The 25,697-nt window shown below is 36.6% G+C and overlaps 2 protein-coding genes across 5 annotated transcripts in view; one reads left to right on the top strand and one right to left on the bottom strand.

Annotated features, from left to right (window-relative positions):
* The window catches only part of nr1i2 (nuclear receptor subfamily 1, group I, member 2), a 9,715-nt gene extending 5,082 nt beyond the window's left edge, over nucleotides 1–4,633 (top strand). For 2 of the 3 annotated variants that reach the window (XM_016243355.1, XM_016243354.1), the window contains exons 2-4: nucleotides 3,453–3,569; nucleotides 3,650–3,755; nucleotides 3,841–4,633. In XM_016243355.1, the coding sequence (XP_016098841.1) occupies nucleotides 3,482–3,569; nucleotides 3,650–3,755; nucleotides 3,841–3,982 (336 nt within the window). In that variant the 5' untranslated portion in view covers nucleotides 3,453–3,481 and the 3' untranslated portion in view covers nucleotides 3,983–4,633. Of the gene's footprint in view, nucleotides 1–3,222; nucleotides 3,570–3,649; nucleotides 3,756–3,840 lie in introns of those variants that run through there. The other variant, XM_016243353.1, reaches the window with a different exon arrangement.
* A 2,090-nt stretch (nucleotides 4,634–6,723) lies between these two features.
* gsk3ba (glycogen synthase kinase 3 beta, genome duplicate a) overlaps nucleotides 6,724–25,697 on the bottom strand; it is a 59,588-nt gene continuing 40,614 nt past the window's right edge. Inside the window, exons 4-11 of one of the 2 annotated variants that reach the window (XM_016243349.1) lie at nucleotides 17,436–17,546; nucleotides 16,041–16,171; nucleotides 15,215–15,321; nucleotides 13,878–13,975; nucleotides 13,175–13,282; nucleotides 10,742–10,928; nucleotides 10,533–10,631; nucleotides 6,724–9,429 (exon numbers count right to left, since the gene is read on the bottom strand). In XM_016243349.1, the coding sequence (XP_016098835.1) occupies nucleotides 9,353–9,429; nucleotides 10,533–10,631; nucleotides 10,742–10,928; nucleotides 13,175–13,282; nucleotides 13,878–13,975; nucleotides 15,215–15,321; nucleotides 16,041–16,171; nucleotides 17,436–17,546 (918 nt within the window). In that variant the 3' untranslated portion in view covers nucleotides 6,724–9,352. The remainder of the gene's footprint in view (nucleotides 9,430–10,532; nucleotides 10,632–10,741; nucleotides 10,929–13,174; nucleotides 13,283–13,877; nucleotides 13,976–15,214; nucleotides 15,322–16,040; nucleotides 16,172–17,435; nucleotides 17,547–25,697) is intronic. The other variant, XM_016243350.1, reaches the window with a different exon arrangement.

Genomic DNA, 25,697 nt, shown 5'->3' with positions numbered 1-25,697 from the left:
CAACTGCAATCAAGCGTTTGCGATAACTTGCAATGAGTCTGTTACAGCGCTGTGGAGGAATTTATGCAGAATTGTTGTAATTCAGCCACATTGGAGGGTTTTCGAGCATGAACCGCCTTTTTAAGGTCATGCCACAGCATCTCAATAGGATTCAGGTCAGGACTTTGACTAGGCCACTCCAAAGTCTTCATTTTGTTTTTCTTCAGCCATTCAGAGGTGGACTTGCTGGTGTGTTTTGGATCATTGTCCTGCTACAGAACCCAAGTTCGCTTCAGCTTGAGGTCACGAACAGATGGCCGGACATTCTCCTTCAGGATTTTTTGGTAAACAGCAGAATTCATGGTTCCATTTATCACAGCAAGTCTTTCAGGTCCTGAAGCAGCAAAACAGCCCCAGACCATCACACTACCACCACCATATTTTACTGTTGGTATGATGTTCTTTTTCTGAAATGCATTGTTACTTTTACGCCAGACGTAATGGGACACACACCTTCCAAAAACTCAACTTTTGTCTCGTCAGTCCACAGAGTATTTTGCCAAAAGTCTTGGGGATTATCAAGATGTTTTCTGGCAAAACTGAGACGAGCCTTTATGTTCTTTTTGCTCAGCAGTGGTTTTCGTCTTGGACAGGGGTGCCCAAACTGGGTCCTGGAGGGCCGGTGTCCTGCAGAGTTTAGCTCCAACCCTAATCAAACACACCTGAACCATCTAATCAAGCTCTTATAGGCATACTAGAAACTTACCAGCAGGTGTGTTGAGGCAAGTTGGAGCTAAACTCTACAGGACAACGGTCTTCCAAGACCGAGTTTGGGCACCCCTGCTATATCACAATGTATAATGGGTAATTACGTAAGTTCCGTGAAAAGCATTAGCTTTGTTGTTTTGCTAATACTTCAAAATGAACCATGTGAATGTCTGTGGGTGAGCACGTCTTCGCCATTCAAAATCAAAGCGCACTTTTTCATTTTATAATGCCAGCTTATTGCTCTTCTTCCTAGTATGTGCATTTTAAAAATGTTTTCCCGATGAATCCTGGACTCCTGCTCAAAGTGATGAATTAATATAACGACATCTACAAAAAAAAACAACAACAATAAGCCCGCGAAGCTGTTGTCGTTCCATCCTGACAGATGACATCCCGGAAAATAAACCGTGAAACTTTGACCAATGAGAGAACAGTTTACTCACGCGTGACTTGTATTAACAAATTTGGTCCATTTAGAAACAGTGCCATATGAAAGCGAACCGCACCAAGAATAAAAAGCAACATTGTAATAATTGTAATCCCTGTTTCGGAACAAAGCAATCGATCTACAGGTGTGAAAGCACCTAAATTACATAATAAAAATGTATACTGTATTGTGTTATCTAGCAGTACTTTTTGCATTTTTAAATCTTACAGTCACCATAAGCATTTTTTTTGCTTACTTTAATGTTAATATGGCCCTTTTAATTAAGAACCCATATGTGGCATATTTAAAGGCTGTGGTGGCGTTATTACAAGTTTCAGTCCATCCTTGATTTTCTCTTTATATTTGCTTCTCAAGGCTAAATGTTCATAGTTGCTAAAGAAGTGGCATTTCATTACATATTGACCAATTACCCTGATTTTCTACAGTCTCTGAGACGCAGCTGTAAAAGCCTTAAATTGAATGTCATTACCATCATACAGCTGTTATTCACAACAGCTCTTCTGTTTAATGAACATGCATTGTTTCAAAGCAAACAGATGGGACTGCTTTACCATGTCGACGTGAAGCAGCCATAGCAAGGAGATTTCACAAACATAATCCCTGTCACATGTCAAATGCTTCTAGTCTGAAATCAGATCAAATGTGACCCTGGACCACAAAACCTTAAGTCGCTGGGGTATATTTGTAGCAATAGCCAAAAATACATTGTATGGGTCAAAGTTATTGATTTTTCTTTTATGCCAAAAATCATTAGGATATTAAGTAAAGATCATGTTCCATGAAGATATTTTGTAAATTTCCTACTGTAAATATATCAAAACTTAATTTTTGATTAGTAATATTCATTGCTAAGAACTTCATTTGGACAAATTTAAAGGCGATTTTCTCAATATTTAGATTTTTCTGCACCCTCAGATACTAGATTTTCAAATAGTTGTATCTCGGCCAAATATTGCCCTATCCTAACAACGCATACATCAATGGAAAGCTGATTTATCCAGCTTTCAGATGATGTATAAATCTCAATTTCGAAAAATGTACCCTTTTTTTCTTTTATGCCAAAAATCATTAGGATATTAAGTAAAGATCATGTTCCATGAAGATATTTTGTAAATTTCCTACTGTAAATATATCAAAACTTAATTTTTGATTAGTAATAGTCATTGCTAAGAACTTCATTTGGACAAATTTAAAGGCGATTTTCTCAGTATTTAGATTTTTCTGCACCCTCAGATTCCAGATTTTCAAATAGTTGTATCTCGGCCAAATATTGCCCTATCCTAACAAACCATGCATCAATGGAAAGCTGATTTGTCCAGCTTTCAGATGATGTATAAATCTCAATTTCGAAAAATTTACCCTTATGACTGGTTTTGTGGTCCAGGGTCACACATGTAGATCAAATGGACACATCTGCATAAAAAATAACCTCAGTATACAGCACAGAATAAAATACTCAAGTCAGATCCAATATGAATATTTGCCACTAATTCTTTCAAGACCAACTGATTTGAGCTATGCACACTGACGTTGTGAGCACTTCTCGTGTGACTTTTCTTTTCTTTTCTTTTATATTTTAACACTGATATAAATGCTTAATGCTTAAATGAATCATAACTGAGAACTCAATTAAATCTTACTGTTACAAGAGGAAATTCATCATCAGTGTAATTTGAGTATTATTTATATTATTATACTTTATATGTTAATATTTCTAGAAGTTTTAGTTAAACAGTTTTCATTTTTATTAGTTTTTTGTTGTGATTTTGTAAAAAAAATTTTATTAGTTTTTGTTTTTAATATTTCTGTTTATATTTAATTTATTTCGGGTTTTAGTAATTTTAGTTAGTTAATCAGTTTTCATTTTAATTAAAGTCGAATTTTTATTTTATTTTATGTGATTTTTTTTATATATACTGTATATTTCTGTTTGGCTTTAATTTATTTCTATTTCAGTTTTCGTTTTAAGAATTTTAGTTTAAACTAAATTAAACAAAATACATTTTCAATTAGTTGCATGGCAACATTTCTAAGTTTTGTGTAAGTTTTGTCTTAAGTTTCCTAATTGTAAGTTTTCCATCTAATATTTATATTTGATTTGATTTCAGCTTTATTTTAATTAACCAAAAAGTCTCTCCTCTTAGAAATGAAACATCAATAAATGAATCTAGGGTAATGTTTTGTATTACATGCTTCTGAAGGCATTTACAAGTAGACATACTGCATCGGTTTGTCTCTTTCCTCCCCCACCGGTCAGCTGGTTTCCAGCGTCATCTGCTGGACCCTATGATGAACTTCCATTACACACTGCGCAAGCTGCACTTGCGTGAAGAGGAGTATGTGCTGATGCAGGCCATCTCGCTCTTCTCACCAGGTATTTCAGATGGAGCTCACATTCACATGAACACACGCGGCCAGCAGTTTCACCTCTTACGTGTGTGTTTTCATCCACAGATCGGCCCGGTGTGAAACATCACAGCGTGATCGACCGCAACCAGGAAACACTAGCTCTCACCCTGAAGACCTACATTGAGGCCAAGAGGACCGAGCCAGAGAAACAGTAAGAACGCAGTACAGTATTTCTGTCTCACAAGGAAAACTATTTCTTTGATTGCACTTTCATTTGAACCTTCTCCTTCTGCTAGTCTGCTGTTCCCAAAGATCATGGCGTGCCTGACTGAGATGAGGAGTATGAATGAAGAGTATACGAAACAAGTGCTGAAAATCCAAGACATTCAGCCTGAAGCGTCTCCGCTTTTACTGGAAATAATAAGCAAAGACAGCTAAGCCTTCACAGAGCAGATGACTCAACTAACTGGCCTTGAACTCGCTATCACCAGCCGCGTTGACCTTCATCTGAGGACACTAAGGACTGAAATATAGTCAAAACTAGCGAGGACAAGGACGGTGCCTACTGATAATGAACTACTGAACTGCAGCACACTGCTATTGTGAACCTGTCGTTTTATAGCTGTGTAACTACATGTAATGGTGTTTGAGTTTATCTCACGAGTAATCTTTTTCTGGATCTTTTCACGAAAGAACAATGTCTATGGTTCATAACCAGATGTAGGATGGCACATAATATCTCTTACATTTACAGCATGAATGAAGCTTGAAATGTGATGCAGTAAGAGCAAGTTATTATGGCAGCATCACAAATGTATAAAACAACAATATGATACTATACTAGTCATTTGTGTTAATAGTCTGTCTTGACGAATCTATTTATTATTCATTTTTTAATGCAAAATAGTGGTATAAGTTAACCGCTTCAAGGTATGTTGTGTTCAAATGATTTAATATCAATGCCAGTGTCGGATGTGAGTAGCTATATTTGATTCAAACATTTTCCAGATTAGAATGTAAATGGAGTTATGAATCTCATAAAGAACATGTTCAGGTCTTAATTTACTCTACATATTGAAAAAAAATATATAGGCTTTTTATGCAAAATATCTATTTTTATTTTTATATCTATAATTATTTTTCGTTACAGTAATGAGAATGGGATTTTTTTATGGTAATGAAAAAAGTTGGCTTACTTTTATGCAAACTATGTGTTCTGGGCGTGGATTATGTTCTTGTCAGGTTTTGTGAGATTCACTGACATGTGGCTGGGTATCAAAAGAGCTATTCATTTCATGCCTGTTGTGAATGCTTTATTAGAAAAAAAGCTTGCTGTATTTTGTGCAACATATCAGAAATTTTAGGAGGCTGCAAGAGTTCATCACACAGACACTTTCTTGAGAAGTGATTGCCTTTTGAAGTTCTTCACTCAGCAGTAACCTTCACTTTCAAGCAAATCTACTGAACAGACATCAGAAAGCATTTAAAGGTCATTTGGACCTTTTGTGGTTCATTTTGTCATTAAAGCTAAAAAAGTTAACAATGACAATCGATGTGACGATTGTGAGCTAGTGTCAAATGTGAAATGACAATGTAGAGCAGATGTTTAGTGTTCAAACTAGGAATGCAGTATTTTTGGAAAATATTCTTTATTTAGACATAAATACAAGCAGTTTTCAGATGTCGGGCGTCTCTATAAAGCACAGATGCCTTCATATTGGCATCTTGTTTAGATTAAGCAGTTATTTTATCCTGTCTGATTTATGAGGAAATTTGTCACAACACGAATCATTTCTACACAATACACTCAGGTTTTCTGTCTTTACAGTGATTATTTGCAGAGTAAGATGTATATGTCCCGCTCAGGAAAATAAAATGTAAAATTTTATGAGCATGTGTGTAGAATCTTTAACTGTGTAACTGTTTATTTTCTACAGGGTTTCTGCAGGATTTTTAAGCTCAAATTTAAGACTTTTTAAGACCTGTACAAATAAAATACCGTATGAGCGCAAAAGGGCCATGTCTATGGTTACATAACTGTAAAAAGCATGTTTGTCCGTGTACGATATACATGTTTTCACAAAAACAGTAAGGTTTATAAAATTATAAACTTCACATTTCAGCTTTCAAATAATAAAAATAAATAAATAGATGAGTCAAAAGTATCAATTATTAATTTAAACAATTATTCAACTATTATATTAATTAACACAAATATAATTGTCTTAATTGCTTAGAATTTTATAATGTATTTATAATCTTCTTGTCAATCCACCAGCTCACATTTACAACTCTGCATGTTTGCAGTGTAAAAACATGGGTTGATTTTCTCATTAGTCTGAACAAAAACAGCAGACGTGCTTATTGAAAATGCAAATTCATTCTCTGCCAGCAGGAGGCGCTTTCCGAACGGCAGAAATATAACTGTTTCCCCGGGTAACCGCAGTGAACAAAGCAGCAGCACCGGACTTTGAAACAGTACAGCGCTCTTGTTTATTCAGTGGAATCATAACCTTTTGAAGTTTAATCGTCACATTAAGCTATATGCAAATCAGTTTTTCTCCGTCCACAAATTTAAGACCTCTTGAAATCATAATTACGACTTTCTTGAACCATTTAAGACTTTTATGTCCTTAAATTTGATAGTACAATTATTTTTAAGACATTTTAAGGACCCGCGGGAACCCGGTTTCTAAGTGTAAATCATTTCCTCATAACGTACTGTTAAAATTTTTTATATATATATATATCTTTTTTTTTTTTTAAATCAAGCTCCATTTGTTTAATCAAAAATATAGCAATATTGTGAAATATTATTACAGTTTACAAAAACTATTTTCTGTTTGAATATATTTTAAAAAGTAATTTATTCCTGTGATGGCAAAGCTGAATTTTCAGCATCATTACTCCAGACACATGATACTTCAGAAACCAATTGACCCTGAACTTTTGAACGGTAGTAGGCTATAACACGTGCTTTTATCCAAAGCAACTTAAAATGCATTTAAAGTATGCTTTATTTGAACTCAGGCGCTTACCACAATCACCTTTAAACACATTAGGCAAGAGTGAAGAAAAAGAGAGACATTTACTTGCATGTTAATTTAGTCTAAATGGATTGAATTTGAGGATAGCGACATCTTGAGTTGGGTAAAGAAAGACGCGTGGCAAATGCAGGGTCATTTCCAAGCTATCCTACTCTTTATTTAATGCAAATTACAGTACCAGGTAACTAGTCTCTGAATCCAAGTCACACCAAGGACCAAAACGGACATATTTACAAGGAGAGGAGACATTTAGCATACCTTCACAGAAAAAGAATATATTTAAAATAAAATAAAAATTTCAGTCACAAACAGAGGCATTCAAGTAATATTAATGTTATACAGGTTGAATTTTTTTTTTCCTTTTTTCCATTTTAAACCAAGACAATTTTTTTCCCAATAAGTGTATGTAATGCGATAGTCTGTATTTAGCCCACAGTCCTTAAAACTTTTTTGTTTTTTTGGTAATTGTTTTTAAACCTTGTGTCTTTACATTTTTACTCTAACTTTAGTCACGTGAGGTGGTCACACCATTCGTGGAAAGCAACACATCTATGAATGCGCATCTTACAAGCAAGCTTTACATTGAAGGTGCGGGGATGAGGGTCCGGCGGGTGCTACTTGACTATCTCTACCGCATACTGTCGGCTGGCCAACGAGCGAAAACACAAAGAAATCATTATTATTGCCCCTGGGATGTTGCAGTTACATCACATCACGCTCATAGTTGGTTCACTTTGGTAGTGGAACGAGTGTAAGAACATACATTGTGATTGGCTCCACAGGAACGTGACTCCTCCGCACACAAAAACACCTTTGTGCCAAACTCGGAAAAATAATAATAATCAAGTGAGGAAAAACATTTACAGAAATGCCATTGAATGTGGTTTCTGATAGGAAATGAATTCGGCTGTCAGTCATTTAGACTTGACCAATCAACAGCACCTGCAGATGGTCACAGGAAGGGGTGTGGTCTGTCTTGTGTGTGGACAGGAAGTGGGTGTGGTCTAGGGACAGGAAGTGTATGGAAGCAAAGGCACTCCAAACTATAGATACACTATACATTACTAGTTATAGTTACAATAATATAGCTGGCACCTACTGTACAGATAAGATTGAACTATATGGCTGGAGAAAGCTCCTTGTCTACAGTATCCAACAAACAGGTCATGTTTGCCCTGATCTTTTACTTTTGTTTTTTCTTTGATCCATTTTTCATTTAATCCCGCGTCTTTGTTTTCGCTCATTAACAGTTCTCAGGTCAGCATATTTATGTACATAGCAGAACACTCGCTCACTCAATCACACACGCTCACAAATGATACAAAAATCCAAACAAAACATAAAAAGTAAAAGTAAAAGCCAGAATTTGGTGAGGAGCAACTGTGCTGTACTGTATATACACGTCTGTCGTTTTCTTACTGCTATACTTTGTGTATTAAGACATTTTGGGAAATAAAAAAAGTACATTTTTCCGTACGTTATGCTGAGACATGATGAAGGAAAAAAGTAGTGGTTAAAACAGCACAGCCACTTCAGTTTAACATTGCGAATGGAGCACAAACACAGTCTCTGTGAAGTCGGCGCCACATCGATGCGTCTCTTCATGTGTTCTTTATGTTTAGCTGTGTGGATAAGAACGACACTGACGCGCACGCGACAATAAATAACCAGAGGAAATCAGGACAGAAGGTGATCTATAATTCTACCAGGCTAACAGAAAACAGCAGAGAAGCGCGAAACGCTTGCTAGAAAAGAGCTCCAGCAGTGTCTTAGTCATTCACATACTGTATCATTTCAGTATGTGGCCGCTGCACTGACAAACTGTGATGGATTCTGATGCTAGATATAGATCTATATATAACTATATATATATATATATATATATATTTATTTTACATAATGCAAAGTAATATATAAACTGTGTATGTATATATCATACAAGAACACAGAGATGGAGACACACGTCTCACCTGTCAATCAAAATGTCTGCCCCTCCCCTACAGCCCCCCCGTTTTATAAAACAAGATAAAACAGATTCAGCCGACTTAAAACCCTGTAACAGAGTATTTCTCTCTTGTCTTAGTGGTCGACATGCGGTTTTTATATTTGTACCTCTTGTACGGTGCCTTGTGTTTGTTAGATACGCTTAGATACGATATTTCCTCTAGTTCTGAATGCTTGCATCATTTTCACCCAATACATATACATATATATGAATATACACACTATATGTATGTACTGTATATATATATATATATGTACTATATACATGGGGTGCTCTCCAACCAAATTCAAGCCATGCACTATTAAAGTCCCAGGACAGTATAAAGGGAGAGAACGTGTAGCAAGGGACGGTTCAGGTGAGCCCAAATGCGAACGGAAGTGGATGGATCTGGCTACCGGATTGCTTACATAATAAGATTGTCCTCTGAGAATGAGAAGAGAAAAAAAAAGAAAAAGTTCCGGCTGGTCCCGGACCAGGTTTTATGATTTAACCCCCCCTTCCCGACCTGTTTCCTGACTGCTCTCTCTTTTTCTCTGTCTCTGTCGCTCTCGTGAATTACACCCGACGAGGCTTTTCCACATGTATCATTCTGAACTTTGTAAAAAAAAAAGAAAAAAAAAAGACGTAAATGAAGGATGGCTCTTGCAGTCTGAATAAGAGTGGTGGTTACATGACTCAAATCCTGCCCATTAAACTGGTGAGCAGTGGGGTTGGCGTGGCCTCGGAGGCAGGGTCAGGTCTGATTGGCTGGGGCTCTCAGGTTGAGGTGTTGGAGACGGAGGCGGAGGCAGAGGCTGCAGTTGTGGTCTGACTGCGATCTCCACTATTGGCATCTGGACACAAAGAGAAAACATTGTTATTAGCATATATTGTATGTTATAAGGGTCAGTAAGGTGATGCTCATTTTCTTGTCATATCTATTCATTTCTTCAAAAATAATTTCAATGCATATCATGATTTGAATGCAGTTCTTGTATGATGAACATCACTTTAAATGTCAGCATGATACAACTATCTTTGTATCATAATAAAATAATAAAAAGCCCTATTAAAAGAATTACATTGTTATTAAATTCGTATTAAAGAAAAGTTGAAATAAGCAGTTTGGCATTCTATTTTAAGCATAAAACCAGAAATTGTATCATACAGACGAGCACTGAAGACTTCATGACTGGGTGTAAAAGTTTAAGTCTATTAAAATATCAGACAATTTGAAAATACAAGCTTATATTAGGTATTATTATTCAATTTATTTATTTGTTTGTTTGTCGTGTTATTTGTTATATTATGTAAAAGTATTATTTAGCATGATTTAAATACCAATATAGTATTTATTACATTTTTTCATGAGATTTTTTATTTACATTTTTTTTTTTGATATTTCTATTTAGCTTTAAATTCAGTTTTTGTAATTTGAGTACTTCAACTTATTTTATTTGAGTTAGTTTCCAAGGCTACATTTCTATTTTTTTTATAGTCTACTATTTACATTTTATTTTATATTAACTTTGATTCAATTAACAAAAAATATTTGAATAGTTTTACTTATGAAGACTTACTTTACTTAAATGAAGATAAAGCTAGATAAGGAAAATATGTGATTACTTTGATGGATAGTTAACCCACATGACATTTGTAGAGTCATTAACTTTACACGTTCCTTGAAAATGGTATAAAAGTTCATCAAAACCAACAAGAATAAAAATGTGCCTTAAAACTTGCCACATGTGTTTTAAACTTTTCTTTACTGTGTACATTTTTATACGTCATTGAATAAAACAGTCATGGTCTAGCTTCTGGTTGGTCACTAACAGCTATGACACCAAACCCGTTCACCAGAAATACTAATACATATGAACACTGTATCAGAGTGAGCTATATCCAGAAGACAAGGGATGTCAGATGAGCACAAAAAGGGTCTAAAGCAAAGACTGACCTGAAGTGGCAGAGGCGTTGGTGGGGGTAGAAGCTCCGGCCTGGTTTCGTGCATGAGCAGGAATTAGGATAGAGGCCAGGGATGGGTTACTGGACAGCTCTGAGTCAAGTCAAACAAAAGACAGACCAACAAGCAACATCAAAAAGCTGATTACCTTGCATCTGACAGCACATTTTCTTCATACAAACAAATGCAAAATAATGCCATACCTTGAGTTGTGAAGTTGAATAAGGATGGTTTCTCACGTCCATTAGGAAGTTTGACATTGGGATCCCGCAGTTCATCAAAGAAGGAGTGAGCGCAGGCCTCTAGCGGGGTCAGTCGAGCAGTCGGCGTGTACTCCAACAGCCGCGAGCACAACGCAATGGCTTCAGGAGGCGTGCGTGGCCGAAACACCTGCGGAGACGTCTCAGAAGTTTAGAAAGAGTATATAAGTAAGTTGCATATTTCCTTAAATAAGTATCAATAAACGGCAACACTTTATTTTAGAGTTTGCTTGTTACATGTATAATAACATAGTAATTACATAATTAAAAAATGTGCATTAAAACCTTTTTTGAATGAATAACCACACATTATGACATTTTAAATTTTGCATATGCTTTCTTCATTCCATCGGAACGATCACTCGCTCACATGAATTGCGATTAAGCCGCGACATGCCTTGAGCTATGGATGTTTTATGAATCATTCATAGGAAACTGAATCATCTATGAATCATTTAGCAAATTATATCCCATTCACTCACATTTAGGATGATTATATGCACATCTTTACAAATTAGGCCTCAGGTTGACATTATGGTAGCCTGCATAGCGTGACTTCATGCCCCATTATGGGGTGTTAAAGGCACTGTATACTTTTTCTAGGGTAATAAGGACGAAATGTGCATTTGCTTTTTGTAGCAAAGTCTTTAAAGTGTTTGTCTTCAGTGGAGCAAGAAGTGCAATCATTGAAATAAGACTTGTTTATATGTAACGTATTAGTACACACTAGTTTTTGGTAAATTAGTTCTGGATAACTTGAAGCAGAAGAAAATGAAGGCATTTCAGCCTTTCGAGGTGTTTGCGTCACAGGCACTGGGGCATATCCTGTGCAGAAGGTAAGACTGTGTTTGAAGGGAGGGGTCTGATTGGAAGCAGGATAAGACTAAAAACACACCCTGCAGCTCAGTCGTGTACTATATACAATGACCACCAGAGGGCACCTGAGAGATCCTGCTTTTATACTTAATGTGGACTACAGTGTTGGGCAAATTTACCTTAGAGTACACAAATATCAATTTGATATCTGCATCATAATTTTCAATTATGAAATGTTTTTATAAATTGTAAGTAATAAATCAAATGAGATTTTGTTTGTGTAAACATCCCTTTCTAATCATACTAAAGAAAAGTACCAAGATTATTACCAGTTATAACACTATCCATCTGGAACAGTTCATCTGTCCTTCAACTGCATTTTCAAATGCCTCAGCAAGTTCAGTTTGATGTACATGACAACAGTTTCAGTTGCAAGGCATAACACACTACTGTTCAAGAATTTCAGATTTTGCAATATTTTTGAAAGAAGTCTCTTATGCTCACCAAGGTGGCATACTGTGAAATATTACAATTCAAAAGAACTGTTTTCTATTTGAATATATTTTCAAATGTAATTTATTTCTGTGATGCGAAGCTGAATTTTCAGCATCATTACTCCAGTCTTCAGTGTCACACGATCCTTCAGAAATCATTCTAATATACCGATTTGCTGATCAAGAAATTTTATTTTCAGTGTTCAGTTTTCAGGATTGTTCGATGAATAGAAAGTTCGAAAGAACAGCATTTATTTGAAATAGAAATATTTTGTAATAGAAATGCCTATTATAAAAGTCTTCACTGCTACTTTTAATCAATTTAATACAGCCTTGCTGAATAAAAGCATTCGCTGCTTATAAAAATCGTACTGACTCCAAACTTTTGAACAATAGTGCATAGCACAGTCTAAAACCTAGACCACAGAGTTGTATAAAGTGTAATGAAGTCAGCGAGCAATGTTGAGAGCATGTCTGGTGAGGTCATTCATATGGACATGAGGATGTGACATTACTGGCCGACATCAGCTCTGTTCCAAAAACTAGTGAACTGCCTTCTTATGCACACAAATACTGAGTAAAAGAGGCCATTTTTAATTAGACTGAACTGTTTTTATTGATTGATTTGATTTAGTATTGAATGAACCATAATAACACTTGCAGTACACATATTGTATATTTCCATATTTATAATGTCAGCTTTTTTCAAATCTTGACACAACGCCTTCTCTCTTCTAAATCAAGCTATCTTAGGCGGTAACATAATTATTCCGCCCACCAGGCTTCCTACGTAGGCAGCTCACTAGGATTCGGAATAGACTGTAAGGTCATTTGGCTAGCCATCACAACAGAGCTCAGAAAGAGGACGTCTGCATACAGACACAATCCTGACTGAAATGTTCCTTCTTCTTTCATCAACTACTTGAGAAGCAGTGTGTCTAAGACCAATAATGAAATGCTGTGTGCTGCAGACGGGTGACGTGAATGGAGTCAGGACAGTGAGTGGAGATGACGGCTGGAGGTGGAAGACGGCTGTGCTAGAAGTAGTAAAACAGTTGACCTGTACCTGTTTACTCACCTTAGTCCATGGGTGGGCCTTAATCTGCGGGAATTTGAACTCGGTGTAGTTTGGGTTCATTTCTCGAATCTGCTCCCGTGTGGGAGTGCCCAGCACCTGTGACCACAAACACACAGAAACACCCCTTTTTTAATTTTTTTCTGACATGTTGGTGTTATATCTTTCAGTTGGATGTTTTAAGTAGAGTAAATACAGCTGGATAAAACAAAAACTGTGTCCGTCTTCATTTCAGGCTGCAAAGCAACAAAATGTGATTATTTTAAAGTGGGTGATTCTTTTCTATACCCACTGTAGCTAAACCTAAGAGTGATTTTTTTTTACTTGCATCTAGTTTTATATTTATTTGTAGTGTCTATAAAATATGGTTAAAATTTACTGATGAATATACTGACAAACACGTATGGTAAACTAAAACACACTTTCATGTCATTTCTATTGAAACTTGCATGGAATGTATTTCAATATATTTGTAATTACACGTACACTAGTGAGAGTGTGAAAAGTTTTAAGAGAGTTCACCTTACAAAACTGTTACAAAACTGAAGAAACACCCATAAATCATGTTAACAGTCTTGTATAAAACTAACTAAATCAACTGACTGTGGCTCTGCAATTGTTGCTCTTCCTACAAACTCATGTAAACACTGAGATTAAATCTCAGACAGAATTGGCGGTGTAGCGGCGCCAGTACCTTGATGATTTCCACCAGCTGATCCACTCCGCTGTCGCCGGGGAAAATTGGTTGTCCTAGCAACAGTTCCGCCAACACGCAGCCAGCTGACCACACGTCTGCAGTGAAAGCGGGTCAGAGAGATGCTGAGAGTGAGGGAGGGCTGACGCTCAACAGGCCATTCTTATTAGCCAGAGGTCAAGGACTCGTACACAGAACACATCCTAAACACTATGAGCCTACTGCACTCACTGTACGTCCTTGCAAAATCACCAACGACACGTCAAACAAAAAAACACAAAACAATGCTCTACATATGAGTAAAAAAATCCACGAGTTCATGAAAGATCCTTCAGCTTCATAATCTTATTATAGGGCCTATTCTCTGAAAGAATGGTCAAATGATTTGACTTTTGAATAGCTGATGCAGTATTTAGAGATCAAGGTGGCCACTAAAACCAACGGAATCATAGTAAATAAAAATGTGAAATAAATAAATACAACTAAAATTACATTAACATTAATTTGACATAATATTTACACAAAATCTACTCCAAAATATACAGATAAAAATGCATAAGTGAAATATTAAGGCTGTAGATATGAACAAGCTGGTATGACTATTGATAGTCCCAGAATGGCCAAATATCAGCTTAATATTTGGCCTAGCTGATATATCAGTGTATTCTCTTGTGAAAAATAAGTGCAAGTAATTGTTCTCAATGTGTACTTCACATCTTTAAAGTATGTTTTCAAAAAAATTGTACTTGCAGATAATATAAATTAATAAATAAAAATGTGGCCAACTTGGTAGCAACACACAACCCTAGCACACTTAAGTGCACTTTAAAAATGAAATGAAGTTTTATATTTTAAATCATTATGTTTCAATATTTTGTCGAGCTTTAAAAAAGTACACTTGTTTTGATGTGTTGACTAACATACTAAAGCATATGTAAAACACTCTATTATAATTGAAGTTTATTAACATCAGTACTTATGAAAATTATTATGTTTATTATGATAATTCAAAATGTATATAAAGATGTACTTAAGTCCTGATTAAGTGTGCCAAAAAAGTTCTAAATGCATTTAGTATAAATCAAAATGTAATACATTTGTATTTAATTGCAATCAACAAGCAACTAAGTGTTCAGAAACATTATATTTAATTCACACAAGTATATTATTTAAGTACTCTTTAAAAAAAAATACTACAGTCTACTTCTTTTTCACAAAGGTCACTTTTGGCATGAATTTGCGTATTTACCATGACAAGAGGTGATGGCAACATAATGGAGGAGTAGTTTATAGAAACAGAATTGATTTGCATGTTAGTACAATTAAAGCTCATATACCTATGCTGGATGTGTAGTCGGTTGCTCCAAAGATGAGTTCAGGGGCTCTGTAGTACCGTGAGCATATGTAGGAAACATTGGGCTCCCCACGTACTAACTGCTTAGCACTGCAAGCAAAAAGACAGATTGTCACAGGTGTAACTCTCTGAGCAAGAACAATCTCTGATCACACTCATTACTATTTCAGTCAACTACTCTGTCTTTTTGGAGCTTGTTGGCAGCATAAATCACTTGCATGAGGCCGAGTACATTACAAAATGTTCACTTTTGAATAACTTTAACCACTAAAATTGTTCTAACTCAACTCACTTAGAGCTAAAAAAATCACCTGAAATCTAAAGAGTTTCTTTTTTTAGCTGGTTGCAAAGTTGCTAACACCTCAAAAGCATCTTAAGACTCTATTCAGAGTGCATGAAGACTACTGCTAATCGGTCTCCTCATTCAAGGAAAATGTGCATTATTTTTGTCTAAGTCCCCAGTATAAGGTATTCATTAACAAACGGCAGATTCACATGCCCTAGCTTTCAGCCAACATACGTAAGGCATGTGAAAAATGGATACCCGAATATCACTTCACCTAAAATCTTTAGCAGAAAAATGTGAAAAGCAGGCTAAATGAGGACGGCTGAAGTCAGCACAGATATCTCCGAGCATAGCGAGACCATCTGGAGGCCTCCGGTGAGGTGTAATATGGGATTATCAGGTTAAATGCAGTAAAGCGCTGCTTTCAGTTCACAGATCCACTGGGGCCGCAATAGACCATAGAAAGGTTATCAGAAAAGCCTTTGTCTCCTATGAACTGGCTATCAAGAGATTTCCAACTGACCTGCCAAAGTCACAGAGTTTGAGCACGGCCGTGTCTGGGTCCAGCAGAAGATTCTGCGGTTTGATGTCCCGATGGCAGATCCCAAAGGAATGGATATAGGCCAGACTCCTGAAGAGCTGGTACATGTACAACTGTAGTGATGAAGATCAAAGTCATCAGGTCACTAAAGCAGTCATAAAAACAGCTCACAAAAAATGTACCCCAAAAATGCATAATATCATTTTGTTTTTGTTTTTATATCACTTGTAATATCAAATGATTTAATGAAATTCTAATGATAATTCTCCAGATCCACTGGTTTAAATCCAAATGACTTTTTTTTTTCACAGAACACAGAAGGTGAATTTTTGAACAATATAATGGCTGCTGTGTAACATATAATGAAAGTAAATGGGGACTGGTGCTGTCAAGATCTAAAATGACTTAAAAACACCACAGTACTTTTTAAGGATCATAAAGGTGGTCCATTTGACTATTCTGAAGTAATATGGCAAATAATATAATGCAAACAAAGCTGCACTGACATCAATGGCATTTTATCGCATTCATTAGTCCATTTTTAGAGCTTTGACAGAGGGGAAGATTATCAGTGAATAATGATTTTTGCTCTGTTCATCACCAAGACTTGGAATATAGTTCCAAGAGTCATATGGAGTACTTTTATGATTCTCTTATGGTGGAAAGAGCCCCAGTCCCCATTCACAGTCATTATATACAAAGAAGTGGCCACAGAATTCTAAAAAAATACAAAATTTTTTGTTCCACAAATAAAAGAAAGTAAATAGGTAAGGATGTGTAATGGCATTTCCCTTACCATTATGTATTTCTCTACGTAATAGGGAAATAATGACACTTTTTTTAAAGCTTTTAGAGCTTGGAATAACTAGACTATTGTATATTCTTCATAAAAATTCCCATGGAGTTATAAAATTCTATTAATTTGATTTAATTTACATGATTTTTTCAGGTTTAGAAATCATTTTTTTAAATGTTTGTTTTGTCTTAAATCATTAAGCAACAACAAAGTAATCCTGTTGTCCTCTTGGAAGTGCGCTGAGGCCCCCTAGTGGGCCCTGACCCCCTGGTCGAGAACCACTAATTAACTTCTAAGTGGAAAGTTTTCCCATATAATTTGATCTGTACACATATTCAAGTATGTGTGTGTGTGTGTTGGACTATTTATGTCGCATCTTGCCAATAGCGGGACGGATATAACTCAGGACGATGTCATCACAGCAGTCAAGACACTGGTGACGCAAAACTGCACGAGAGGAGGGGGAGCAAATGCCAACACTCTCGGCTGACCCGTATACTCACCAGCGGGAACAAAACACAAGGTTTTCATTCAGGATGCACACGTCGCTCACACAAACACACATTAGGAACAATCCGCACCTTTACATAAACCATGGGAAGGGTCTGCTTAGCGCGGCTGTAGTGTCTCGCCACTCTGTAGACGGTCTCAGGGACGTAGTCCAGAACCAGATTCAGATACACCTCATCCTTCTGTGGACAGAAAACAAGAAAGCAAATACTTTAAGTCACAGAGTTAAAAGTGTCAGTCTTTATAGCACATACGTATATAACTTTAGTGAATCTATATATAAAACCAGCTCGATATGGAAGAGGATAATGACTCAGAGTCAATGTTTATACTAAAAATGTCCCATACGCCACTCCATATATCTCAATGACTGAACAACCAGCTGCTATGGAAACGACACAAAAACAGCCAATTATCTAGCATGATGTCATTGTGGACGTTGACTGCCATGCATTGTGTGGAACCGTGCCTAAAAGCGAGCGATGATTGTGCCCACCATCTTTACATAACATACATGCGCAGACACTGAAGTCATATCCTCCTGTAGAACTGAAGAAAAGGAAGAGCTCAATAGGGTGGCCTACAGGGCCACTCTGACCCCTCGTCTGATGTCACATCCTGTCTATTATGCCCTTCTTCCTTCCTCCACAAGTTCAGCTGTGAGAGAGTCTATTTCTGCTGAATCTGACATGCCTGAGCTCATTTACTTTAGGCATGACTCAAAAGGACACGAGTCAAACCGACCTCACATACTCTGCTAAACGTGTCAAGATGCTTCGATATAAGAATAAGAAGTCCAAATATGAAAGATATAAATATAGATACAAAACATAAAGCGATTATTTTACCCAAAAAAATTTAATTCTGTCATCATACATTTTCACATAAATAACTTTCTTTTGTTAAAAATGAAAAAAAAAAAAAATAAATAAAACATGAAGGTACCATAACATCACTGCAGTCATTTTAGCTTGTCGTTTCTTTCTTTCATTTTTTTTGACAGCCTCTATTTCCATTATGAAAATCAGCACTCCAAATGTTTTGTAGTGTATCCTCTTTGTTTCCTCTTTGAAATTACAAACTTTTTATGTTTTGGTAAACTATTGCTTTATTACTATATGGATCAAATCTGAAAAATAATTACTAATAACAAAATTAAATAAATCTTGAAAATGAATATATATATATATATATATATATATATATATATATATATATATATATATATATATATATATATATATACGTATATATATATAAAATGTATAAGATATGAAATATAAAGGGATTATTTCAACCAAAAAAAAAAATCTACATCGTTTTCAAGGCATATAACATTCTTCTGTTGTAAAATGAAAAAATAAAACATAATGGTACCATAACGTGGTCATTTTAGCTTTTTTCTTTTTCATTTTTTGAGTTCTACATTGTTTTTATGACACCTACATTTTTCACTTATATAACTTTCTTTTGTTGAATAAATGAAAAAAAAATAGATGTGCCATAATGTAGTCATTTTAGCTTGCTTTATCTTTCTTTCTTTCTTTCTTTGAGCTCAACAGCCTCTATTCTCATTATTACTTCAATCAATGAACTGACTTTAGCTGAAAAATGACGCTGTTATTGTCTTCTTGCATCATTGACAAACTTATATATATATATATATATATATATATATATATATATATATATATATATATATATATATATATATATATATATATATACATACAAGTTACAAGCAACAAAGTATTTCACCAGGACACAGTGATTGGCTGTTCTTCACAAAGACAAAACATGCAATAAATTTGTCAGTGCCCAAGTCGTTTTTCTTTCTCTGCTTTGACTCTGATTGATAAGTAGTCTCTAATAACAGATGTTTGATTTCCTAAAACAATGTGGGAAAATAACCCAAACCACCCGCTGACTGTGCTGTGCAGCTAAAATTAGTCGTAGCGATGACTCACTCTCCACCCTCACTACAGCAACAGCAACACTTCCTCAATTACGGCCAATCGGAGCTCTGAGGTGACTAGCTCAGGAGATGCCCCCATCAGATTACAGGGCCATCTGATTGGCTGCTGCTCTGTGGTCACATGACTTTGTGAGCATGTGATTGGGTGATCTGGGGCTCATGCCTCAGTGAGGGAGCCACAGGTAGAGACTCATCTGTCCCCAGGTCCTGCTATTACCGTTTCTCCCACAAACAGCTCCTGTCAGAGCCAAACCTACAGGAAGGTGAAGCTATATGCGCTAACCTGAGGTTATGAAAAAATCCAATAAAACTACTAAAATTCAAGATAAAGCCTAACTACATACATGTGAAATGTAGAAAAAAGGAAACTTCACAAATAACTTATGGAGATTTTTCCATCTAAAGATTTTTCCCGGACCTAGCTTTGACACAACCAGTATTGTATAAAGCGCTATATAAATAAAGGTGACTTGACTTGACTAGACTATTAAAAATAGCACGTCAAACATTTTTGCACTGTATCTTGTTTGGTATTTCACATTAGCAAGAAAAGGTTTGGAGTAGCATGAGGTTGAGTAAATGATGACAAACTTTATGTTTTTGTAAACTATTCTTTTATCAAAATCTGCATTAAATCTGAAAAAATAATTACAAGTAACAATAAATAATGAAATATATGTATATATAAGCCAAACCTACAGGAAGGTGAAGCTATATGCGCTAACCTGAGGTTATGAAAAAATCCAATAAAACTACTAAAATTCAAGATAAAGCCTAACTACATACATGTGAAATGTAGAAAAAAGGAAACTTCACAAATAACTTATGGAGATTTTTCCATCTAAAGATTTTTCCCGGACCTACTTTTCTCTGTAAATTAAGGGTGCACTGTATTGCTGAAAAACACAATCACTATTAGCAGTTAGATGTCCATATTCACAAAGGCACAGATCCCTAAACAAGGCCATATCTGCAGATGAAACTTCTTTTGTAGCACAGAATGTACCAGATTATGTATGAGAAGCTGCAAAAGACACAGGTGCAAGTGGAATGCAAAAAACATGGTGACATTAATTTTTATGTAAATATAATGGGCAATATATTGCGTCACCAAAAATTATTGAGGTCATGTACATATATTGTGCGATAAGTTGATATATTGATTATTGTGACAGGCGTAACACACACGCGCGCGCGCGCGCACACACACACACACACACACACACACACACTTCTGTTGGAAAACCTAGTGACCCATTATGTAGGCAGCATTTTAAAGCATCAAAAGCACTCCAGACATGAAGGCTATTCCAAAACGCATTCAGCATAATGATGCTGCCTTCTTTTTTCACTCAAAATTATACCCAATACTTTGCATAACGTAAGAGAAAAGTCGATTATAAATATAAATCATTCAAAACTAAAAATTATCAATAAAATAATACAAGAATTTAAAAAAATCTATAAAGAGACTATATTGCCAAACGTTTTATGTGCTTTTTTTTTTTTTTTTGCTTGTTACAGTATTCCATGAAACTAAAACCAATTGTGAATCAAGTCTCTTGGGCATTTCAAGTGATCATTTGTATGATGCACACAGTTTAAAATCAGTCACTTATTGCATGATGACATTACACCAAAGTGCCCTTTTAAAAAGTGCCAAAAAGGATAGTTCACCCAAAAATGAAAATTACCCCATGATTTACTCACCCTCAAGCCAGTTTATGATTTTCTTTCAGACGAATACAATTGGAGTTATATAAAAAAACGTCCTGGCTCTTCCAAGCTTTATAATGGCAGTGAATGGGTGTTGAGATTTTGAAGTCCAATAAAGTGCATCCATCCATCATAAAAGTACTCCACACGGCTCCGGGGGGTGAATAAAGGCCTTCTGAAGTGAATTGATGCGTTTGTGTAAGAAAAAATTCCATATTTAAAACTTCATAAACCATAATCTCTAGCTTCCACTAACTGTCGTACGCACGTTCACGAGAGAGTGGCGTTCCAGCGGGAAAAATAGCTAAATACCCTGCAATGGCTTTATTTATGGCAGACTTTGGCAGGTGTGACAATAAGCAAACTGTCAAACCCTGCATATGAGGCTCCAATTCACTTAGGATGCTTCTTTAAAAACATGTAGTCTGAACAACTGCTCACTATGTTTTGGAGCGGCGCCTGTGACTGTAGTGAGAGTCATTTTGAAGTCCAATAAAGTGCATCCATCCATCATAAAAGTACTCCACACGGCTCCGGGGGGTGAATAAAGGCCTTCTGAAGTGAATTGATGCGTTTGTGTAAGAAACATTTCCATATTTAAAACTTCATAAACCATAATCTCTAGCTTCCACTAACTGTCGTACACACGTTCACGAGAGAGTGGCGTTCCAGCGGGAAAAATAGCTAAATACCCTGCAATGGCTTTATTTATGGCAGACTTTGGCAGGTGTGACAATAAGCAAACTGTCAAACCCTGCATATGAGGCTCCAATTCACTTAGGATGCTTCTTTAAAAACATGTAGTCTGAACAACTGCTCACTATGTTTTGGAGCGGTGCCTGTGACTGTAGTGAGAGTCATTTTAAGGGGTCTGAGGTTGGGCCCCAGAGCAGAGTACTGTCCGCATTGTACAACAATACTACTACTAATCATGCCACTTAGCAGAAGTGGAAGTTGTTTGTAGAGAGAAGATCACATCCAGACATGACGCCACCTCATCTATGTAGGAACATTCTCTTTTAAAGCTTGATTTTAATCTCCTTCTCTCTCTCCTGGCCTACGTCATCCTCCTCTCTCTATCTTTGTGTTTTATCTCTCCATGAGACGCTCTGGGCTCTGATTTCATGGTGGTTTACACTAGACAAAAAACACAGAGCAGATGCTAAAATTACAGTAGGGAGAAGCTAGCCAGTCTACAGACTGACAGCTGGGCGGCATGATGGTGCACACCATGCGATGGTAGAAATGTGTCACTGGTGGAGATTGTGCTGAAACATTTATAGCACTGTAGAGCGACTGTGTTGAAGACAGAAGTTTACAGCGTAGACAGCTTCAGTGATCATAATGGCAGAGTTTTAGCTGCAATGCTCCAATTTTTTCTTGTGTAGATGCATTCTTTGTTAGTGGGAAAACTTGAAAAATCGGCAGTGTATCAAATACTTATTTGCCCCACTGTAAAAGCTTATTCACACTAAGAATGCTAACTATATTAGAGTCTACACCAACAGACGATAATGTTCAGTTTATTATAAGTGCAAGCTGCAATTCTGTCAGGACCACTATCATCAAAGATGACTGACAATTAGCATACCGTTTGGCGTTATCAGTATAAAAGACATCTGTCCACAACCTCAAACAGTCACACTCCAAACTCCACCATGGCCAAGACTAAAGAGCTGTCAAAGGACACCAGAAACAAAATTGTAGACCTGCACCAGGCTGGGAAGACTGAATCTGCAATAGGTAAGCAGCTTTGTGTGAAGAAATCAACTGTGGGAGCAATTATTAGAAAATGGAAGACATACAAGACCACTGATAATCTCCCTCGATCTGGGGCTCCATGCAAGATCTCACCCCGTGGGGTCAAAATTATCACAAGAACTGTGAGCAAAAATCCCAGAACCACACGGGGGGACCTAGTGAATGACCTGCAGAGAGCTGGGACCAAAGTAACAAAGGCTACCATCAGTAACACACTGCGCCGCCAGGGACTCAAATCCTGCAGTGCCAGATGTGTCCCCCTGCTTAAGCCAGTACATGTCCAGGCCCGTTTGAAGTTTGCTAGAGAGCATTTGGATGATCCAGAAGAGGATTGGGAGGATGTCATATGGTCAGATGAAACCAAAATATAACTTTTTGGTAAAAACTCAACTTGAGGAGAAAGAATGCTGAGTTGCATCCAAAGAACACCATACCTACTGTGAAGCATGGGGGTGGAAACATCATGCTTTGGGGCTGTTTTTCTGCAAAGGGACCAGGACGACTGATCCGTGTAAATGAAAGAATGAATGGGGCCATGTATCGTGATATTTTGAGTGAAAACCTCCTTCCATCAGCAAGGGCATTGAAGATGAAACGTGGCTGGGTCTTTGAGCATGACAATGATCCCAAACACACCGCCCGGGCAATGAAGGAGTGGCTTCGTAGGAAGCATTTCAAGGTCCTGGAGTGGCCTAGCCAGTCTCCAGCTCTCAACCCCATAGAAAATCTTTGGAGGGAGTTACTGCATTTAGTGCTTTACTGCTCTAGAGGAGATCTGCATGGAGGAATGGGCCAAAATACCAGCAACAGTGTGTGAAAACCTTGTGAAGACTTAAAGAAAACGTTTGACCTCTGTCATTGCCAACAAAGCGTATATAACAAAGTATTGAGATGAAATTTTGTTATTGACCAAATACTTATTTTCCACCATAATTTGCAAATAAATTCTTTAAAAACCCTACAATGTGATTTTCTGGATTTTTTTTTCTCATTTTGTCTCTCATAGTTGAGGTATACCTATGATGAAAATTACAGGCCTCTCTCATCTTTTTAAGTGGGAGAACTTGCACAATTGGTGGCTGACTAAATACTTTTTTTCCCCACTGTATATGAATGCTTAGATAGGTGTCGTATTCCCATAGGTAGATGGGGATCAGCTGAGAGACAGCTGATACGAGCTTGACTAACGTGACCTGCCAGAACTAACGCTATGCTTGATTTTTGTTAAATACTTGTGCTCTTTAAAGCCTGGTGGATTCTGATGTTTTTTGGCTGTCAATGTTTTTATTGCTCATCAGCTTAAAAAAAAAAACGCTCTGAATCTGTGTTTTTATCGTCATAATTGTGGAGGCCACTTCATTATTCCACACCCTTAGTTAAAGTGATTTGTAAAATATCATGGACATAGTTATTGTCCTTGGTGTGAACAGCTCTTTACTGCAGAATGTTTACAGTTGCCAAACAACATCATAACTTGACAAAATAATGTAGAACAGAATGTCTGATCACAGGTGCTGGTGTATTTTCATTACTCAACGAAGGAAAAAAACACTCACAGAAAAAAAAATTTTCTTTGGTGGAGCAAATGTTCACGTCTGGTCTGAAACATTAGTAACGTGATCGCATCTTCGTTTCAACCACACTGGGTCAACAATACAGATTTGTTGTTAATGACGTTACATAGGCAACATACATGAAGGAGGAGAAAGGGAGGAGGTGGGATGCTGAAAGAACTCACGACAGGAAGAGGTGAGAGGCAGCTTTTATATCCTGGTATATTAATCAGAAGATTAAATGGGCGTACTCCTCTCTAAATTATGTTTAATAACTTCACCTAATCAATTAGAGATTGCAAATAATGTCATATTATTAGAGCTCATTATCAAGTACCACAAAATAAATTATGTTTGATTCATTGTGGGTTCCCTTATAACATTATAGTCAGGGATTTCCTTAGGCTGGCCACACACACACTTTTTTTTGTCCAAAAAATCCTCTATTCTGTGGTGTCATTATGATTATTTAACTGCTCCCGATCGAGACGGAGTGTCCCCGAACTCAAATCGTAAATATCAAACACGTTTAACTGCCTCTGACGTGATACCCGCGATAGCCAATGAGAGCGAGCGTCACCTACTGGATGTTGCGTGTTTCTATAGCTGAAACTTGGGCTTGGCAGCCACAAACATGCCACTAAAGTAGAGTGCTGAGAAAGAAATCACCCATATTCTTTTTTTTTCTATTGTGATTTTCACTGTACAACAGAACATGCGTGAGGAGAGCCGGCTGACAACATTTGATTGTCCTCCATGTGTTTTTCTTCTCCAGTCACGTTTGATCTCATGAGTCTCCGTGAGATCTCATGTCACTGCGAAATTGTTCCTACAATCAACAAGTGTGTGGTCTCGCGGTCTGGCCGAATCATCTAGTGTGCGTGTTCAGAGCATTATAAGGCTAAAAATCGGTTGAAACTGTCTTCATGTCTGTGGTCTCCCATGGTTTTAAAATCAGTTAAGATTTGAAAAACGTCTAGTGTCCCAGGTCTTACATATTTATGCACTTATGCACACTTTTACACACATGCTGATTGTCAACACTAAAATGTATAGAATGAAATGTATATGCACTGTAAAAAAAATTATAATAAAAATTAAAATAGTTTCAACTTAAAAAATGAAGTGTTCGTGCTGTCTTAAAATTTTAAGTTTAGTCAACTCAAATATGCAAGTTGTTACTTAGTACTTCACATTTCAATTTGACTAAACTTAAAAATTTTAAGGCAAACTCTTACTTTTTTAAAGTTCTATCATGACAACTCTTGGAAGATTTTAACATGGTAAAGGATGTGACAATGTTAATGTATTTGGTCGCTGCTGAATTG

This window comes from Sinocyclocheilus grahami, unplaced genomic scaffold, assembly GCF_001515645.1.
Source record: "Sinocyclocheilus grahami isolate Dianchi unplaced genomic scaffold, SAMN03320097.WGS_v1.1 scaffold688.1, whole genome shotgun sequence".
Taxonomy (NCBI): domain Eukaryota; kingdom Metazoa; phylum Chordata; class Actinopteri; order Cypriniformes; family Cyprinidae; genus Sinocyclocheilus; species Sinocyclocheilus grahami.
This window is presented reverse-complemented; position numbering and strand designations above follow the sequence as displayed.